Source organism: Calliphora vicina, chromosome 4 (assembly GCF_958450345.1).
Source record: "Calliphora vicina chromosome 4, idCalVici1.1, whole genome shotgun sequence".
NCBI classification, from domain to species: domain Eukaryota; kingdom Metazoa; phylum Arthropoda; class Insecta; order Diptera; family Calliphoridae; genus Calliphora; species Calliphora vicina.
This window is the reverse complement of record NC_088783.1, coordinates 28,733,228-28,739,561: the sequence shown is the minus strand read 5'-3', so window position 1 is coordinate 28,739,561 and position 6,334 is coordinate 28,733,228. Positions and strand designations below refer to the sequence as shown.

At 31.7% G+C, this 6,334-nt stretch overlaps 1 protein-coding gene across 1 annotated transcript; it reads left to right on the top strand.

The window, feature by feature from the left end:
* The first annotated feature begins 4,231 nt into the window (after positions 1 to 4,231).
* On the top strand, positions 4,232 to 5,050 carry LOC135959288 (uncharacterized). The gene is made up of 4 exons (XM_065510418.1): positions 4,232 to 4,491; positions 4,559 to 4,687; positions 4,756 to 4,878; positions 4,943 to 5,050. The coding sequence occupies exons 1-4, from the start codon at positions 4,306 to 4,308 to the stop codon at positions 4,955 to 4,957; spliced, it is 453 nt and encodes a 150-aa protein (XP_065366490.1). The 5' UTR covers positions 4,232 to 4,305; the 3' UTR covers positions 4,958 to 5,050.
* Positions 5,051 to 6,334: the final 1,284 nt, after the last annotated feature.

Genomic DNA, 6,334 nt, shown 5'->3' with positions numbered 1-6,334 from the left:
CTGTCTGTCTGTCTGTCTGTCTGTCTGTCTGTCTGTCTGTCTGTCTGTCTGTCTGTCTGTCTGTCTGTCTGTCTGTCTGTCTGTCTGTCTGTCTGTCTGTCTGTCTGTCTGTCTGTCTGTCTGTCTGTCTGTCTGTCTGTCTGTCTGTCTGTCTGTCTGTCTGTCTGTCTGTCTGTCTGTCTGTCTGTCTGTCTGTCTGTCTGTCTGTCTGTCTGTCTGTCTGTCTGTCTGTCTGTCTGTCTGTCTGTCTGTCTGTCTGTCTGTCTGTCTGTCTGTCTGTCTGTCTGTCTGTCTGTCTGTCTGTCTGTCTGTCTGTCCGTCTGTCTGTCTGTTGAAATCAATTTTCTGAAGGCCCCAGATATCTCCGGGATCCAAATCTTCAACAATTCTGTCAGACGTACTTTCGAGAATTTTGCTATTTAAAATCAGCAAAATCCGTCCATAAATAACGGAGATATGAGCAAAAATCCGAGACCACCTCTGAAAATTTCATCAAAAAACACAATGTATTGCATGCTTTGACAAAAAAACAACAAAACGTATGGTTGGATGTGCAAGCTTTGCGTATTTTGTTTTTTTTTGTGTTTTCTTTCTTTTGGCGTTGTTGTTGTTTTTTATACAACTAAACGTTTGTTTGGTTGTGTGTTGGTTTTTTTGACAAAAAAACAACAAAACGTATGGTTGGATGTGCAAGCTTTGCGTATTTTGTTTTTCTTTTGTGTTTTGTTTCTTTTGGCGTTGTTGTTGTTTTTTATACAATTAAACGTATGTTTGGATGTGTGTTGGTTTCATTGCCTTGCGTATTTTGTTTTTGTTTTTTTCTTTTGGTGTTCTGTTTGGTTTGGCGTTGTTGTTGTTTTTTGTGTTCTTGATAAATTTAGGATGCTGTACGCTGAAAGTGGGCAATGTACATACATACAGTGGTGGTCAAAACATATGCAACTAGCAACAGAATTTTACAAAAGTTGTTTAAACTAGTTTTAAAGGTAAACAAAAATATTCATTTGCTTATAATATTTGTATTAATGCTTTAAAAATGAGAATATGAAATTTAATTCAGAATTTTTTGCATTGAAAATAAAAAAAAATTAAAAAAAACTACGTATGGGTTGATATTTCAATGGCCAAAACATATGCAACTAATTGCTTCTAAAACATTTATGTCTATAAGACTTAATATTTGGTGGTAAATCCTATATTTTCAATGACGGCCTTACATCGGCAAGGCAGTGAAGCTATCATATTGGGAATAAAATTTGCAGGAATAGCGTTCCAAGCAACTACCAATCCTTGAAACATAATATCTGAATTAGTGCAATTTTCGGTGTCGATTCTTTGATTAACGATTTCCCAAAAGTTCTCAATGGGATTTAAATCCGGTAATTGTGGTGGCCATTCCATTACTGAAACTCTTTCTTGTGCTAACCTCGATTTAACAACATGTGAAGAGTGCTTGGGGTCGTTATCGTACTGAATAACTCATGGAAGAGGCATATTATCCTCAGAATTTGGAAGCATTACTCTTTCCAAGATGTCTCTATAGATAAATTCATCCATTATTTCATTAATTCTGAGCGATGGGCCAACTCCAGCAGCTGAAAAACAACTCCCATACCATTACGTTGCATCCTGCATGCTTCAACGACGTTTTCCCTACGCGCAAAAAACCGCTTATATCAAAACGTAATCAAAAGAATCGTTTGAAGTTTGCTATGGAGCATTTAAATTGGTCAGAAAACAAATGGACCAGTCGTCCTATTTAGCGACGAACCCGAATTTAATATCATCGGAAGTGATTTCATGTGTTACGTAAGACGACCAGTTAACACGCGGCTTCAAGCACGATACTGCAAAAAGACAGTGAAACATGGAGGATGTAACATAATGGTATGGGGGCTGTTTTTAAGCTGCTGGAGTTGGCCCATCGCTCAAAATTAATGAAATAATGGATGGATTTATCTATAGAGACATCTTGGAATGAGTAATGCTTCCAAATTCTGAGGATAATATGCCTCCTCCATGAGTTATTCAGTACGATAACGACCCCAAGCACTCTTCACATGTTGTTAAATCGAGGTTAGCACAAGAAAGAGTTTCAGTAATGAAATGGCCACCACAATTACTGGATTTAAATCCCATTAGGAACTTTTGGGAAATCATTAATCAAAGAATCGACCCCGAAAATTGCACTAATTCAGATATTATGTTTCAAGGATTGGTAGATGCTTGGAACGCTATTCCTGCAAATTTTATTCCCAATATGATAGCTTCAATGCCTTGCCGATGTAAGGCCGTCATTGAAAATATAGGATTTGCCACCAAATATTAAGTTTTATAGACATAAATGTTTTAGAAGCAATTAGTTGCATATGTTTTGGCCATTGAAATATCAACCCATTCGTAGTTTTTTTAATTTTTTTTCTTTTCGATGCTAAAAATTCTGAATTAAATTTCATATTCTCATTTTTAAAGCATTAATAAACAAATATTATAAGCAAATGAATATTTTTGTTTACCTTTAAAACTAGTTTAAACAACTTTTGTAAAATTCTGTTGCTAGTTGCATATGTTTTGACCACCACTGTATATACTAATTATAAAAAATAATAATGCATCCACAACAAAGGTGAAGGGTATATAAGATTCGGCATAGCCGAATATAGCACTCTTACTTGTTTTTTTTAGATTTGTGAGCAATATTTCTTTGGAACATATAAAGTATTTTTATATTTCTTATTTGTTTTAGAATTATGAGCAATATTTCTTAGGAACATATAAAGTATTTTTGGTCACATTTTGTTTTTGTATTCTATATATACGAGTAGAAGAACGGTTATACTTATGATGTGGATTCATCACCATTACGCGAATCATCTGTGCATATTATTCATGACTCTCTCTATATATACTTCTAGGCATATTAGGGTGTTCAATTATATGACTTTTTCAAAACCCGGTCTTTCAGATAGTTAAAAATTAAAAAAAAGAAATACAAAATCTAGTTTACGATATTAATTACACTGTCCAATAAATTGAGACTTTTTGATTGGAACAGAACAGCGACTTTTTTGGGAAAAAACGTAAAAAATATGGCAATTTTTTCATGTTCCAACTTTGGATGCGTGTAACTTTTTATAGGGATGAGATAACTGTTAGCATGTTATTTTTATTGTTTTCGAAATTTTATAGCAAATATAGATAATATTTAAAAAAAAAATCGAACCTTCGTAGGCTCGCCATATCTAAAAAACCAAAAAAAGATCGAGCAGAATTAAAAAAAATAAAAAATAAATTTAAATATCTCTTGAACTAAAAGAGATAATTTATTTACATATATTTTGTAGATCTCCTTATGGACTATTTACATTTTAAATTTCAGCTTATTCGGATCATACTTGGATTTTTGGAGATATTTTTAAAAAATGTGAGACCCGATATAGCGTGTAATTTTGCTAATTAAGCGTAAAGGGCTCTATTTACAACTTTTGTGTCTCTAGTAACCCAAAATGAAATTTTACGGCAAAAAATTTCGTAGAATATTTTAATCCTTAAATGTCCTTTTTGAAAGGACTTTTTTCGATTTTCTCGAAAAAGGGGTCAATTTGACCCCTAAAGATAGAAGATAGGGGGTTAAGATCTTCCACAAAAATGATCCCCATAAAATTCCACAATATAACTCTGACAATAAGAATTCTCTCAGGTATTAACTTACAACATTTTTTTCGATAAAAAAAATAATACTTTGACCGACTGTAAAAAAAAATTCAGACCAGCTGGACTATAAGTTTATTATACAAAAATGATCTACTCAACATACCCTTTCAGAATTATAGGGTCGCTAGGATTGCCGCATAATCAATTTATGGCTGCTCAAATAGTATTCCGTATGTACATTTGTATGGGGGCTAGTTGAAAACATGGACCGATATTGCTCATTTTCAATACCAAACAAACTTTATCAATAGAGATGTATTGTGGGAAATGTCAGCCTGCTAGCTCCTATCGACGGACGGACATATCTATATAGCCTAGAATCTTATGAGGACCCAAAATATATATACTTTTTGGTTCTACGACCAATATTTCGATGTTTTACAAATGGAATGACAAAATTCCCCATCTTTTTAGTGGTGGGTATAAAAAAGTCGTTCGTTTGCTCACTCTAATATAATAACTTGTATACAATCATATAAATAAGCTTTCAACAATCAAAATTTTAATTAGTGCTCAATCTTACACATAGCAACACGTAACATAAATTATAATAATTGAAATTATTAAACAAAATAAACATTTTGATTTAAAATGTCCAAGAAATTTGTTATTGTCCTTTTAATAATGCTATTAATAGCTCTGTTCCAAATGGTGCAATGTCAAGATACATATCCTGCTAAACAAGTAATAAAAAAGTGTCAATTTACTGATGGCAATAAAAATTGTGTCTTTAAACCAGAGTCTAAACATATAAAAACCATTAAAGAATATCCAAAGGTAAGATACCATATTATAATATTATTAATTAAAATTAATAAAAATTTAAATGTATTTATTTCATTAGAGGAATGAATTAGCTCGTACCAAATATCTTAGAGGCGCAGTTAAAAACTGTAAGTTTATTGATCACAATAAAAAATGTATCTCCACAGAAGTACGTCCATTTAGCATATTTAATACAAAATATCCAAAGGTAAGATACCATATAATATTAAGTATTAATTAAAATAAACACTAATTAAAATGCATTTATTTCATTAGATGAAAAGTGTTAGACACGTAGGTGACAACTGTGAGTTTACTGATCACAATAACAAATGTATTCCCACAATACTAAATACATCATACGGATTTAATAATAAAGAGCTTAAACCATATCCAAAGGTAAGGTACCATATAATATTATTAATTAAAATAAACACTAATTAAAATGCATTTATTTCATTAGCATATTAAACTGTAGCTACCTGCTGGATTGAAAATTTTTTTGGCAAATGGTTCTCATGAGAAACTTACAAAAATTATTTAATAATACAAACGTTTTAAATAAAATTCAATTCAGTGTGTTAGTTCGTAAATAAAATATTTAAATATTTTTTTGAAGCGAAAAAAATTTTTTTTTTTAAATATTTTTGGGCAAATTTTGTTTATTCTTGGGCAAATTTCACAAAATCTTTCTAGCAACTTGATACACATGGAATGATAACTCTGAGTGTAATTTTTTGAGTCATGGAAATATAACCATATACGGACACCTCTACGTGATAAAAGACCAAAAAAAAACGGTTTTGCCCAAAGTCATGCAGTTTATTTTTATGGGCCCACAAAGATTTGGGGCTTCGATGCCATTTCTGCAAAAAAGTGATAATTTTCTCAGAATCATATCTTGCAAACCGTTCGAAATTCTGATTTACTGATTTAAAAAAAAGTGATAATTTTCTCAGGCTCATTCTTAAGCTGCCTGAAAGTATGCTTTAGTTTATAATAATTTAAACACTTAATTCCTTTAGTTATTTCTTATTATATTGATCTACCTAAACGTTGTTAAGAATCATTCCTAGGAAGTTCATATGTTCTAGAAAGTTGTGTATTGTGATCTTAGGTACATTTTTATAGTTGATTGTTTCCTTGAATTTTGAACGGTTTGCTACCTATGGACCTGAACAGGGGAGAAAAGGTAAAAAATCGAATTTTGTAAAGTTTTTTGCGCTTTTGATCTTTAAGATAAAGTTTTTTGATTTTATATGTTTATAGTTTTTTTTCTTTATGACAAGAGCTACATTTTTAATTCAGAGAGCAAATCAAAATTCCGAACAAATCACTTTTTTACAAAAATTACGCCGAGAGCCCAAATCTTTGGGAGCCTATAAAAAAAAGTGCAAAACTGAGAAATACGGGTCTTTTTTTTTTGTTGGTCTTTTATCACGTAGCGGTGTCCCTATATGGTTATATTTCTATGACTCAAAAAATTACGCACAGTGTTATAAATGCATCCTCAGAGTCCTTGCGCCACCAGTTAACATTAACCTATCATCCTAATATTTGACAGAACGTGTTTCTACAATTCATAGAACATTCCTAGGGTAGAACGGCCTCTACCTTATTATTATTTCGGCCATACAATCTTGGCACACTCTAGTTTTTGCATTAAAAGTGTAAAGTTTTTAATAATGACTAAAAAACACGAAAGGAAAAAAATATGTGTTAACAAAATCATCAGCAACAACAAAACAATAACAAAATCCATAAAAAAATAAGTTGTAACAACCAACACATAATTAAATAACCACAACATTGTTGAAAATTATAAATACAAATGTTTGCATGTCTGTGCATGTAA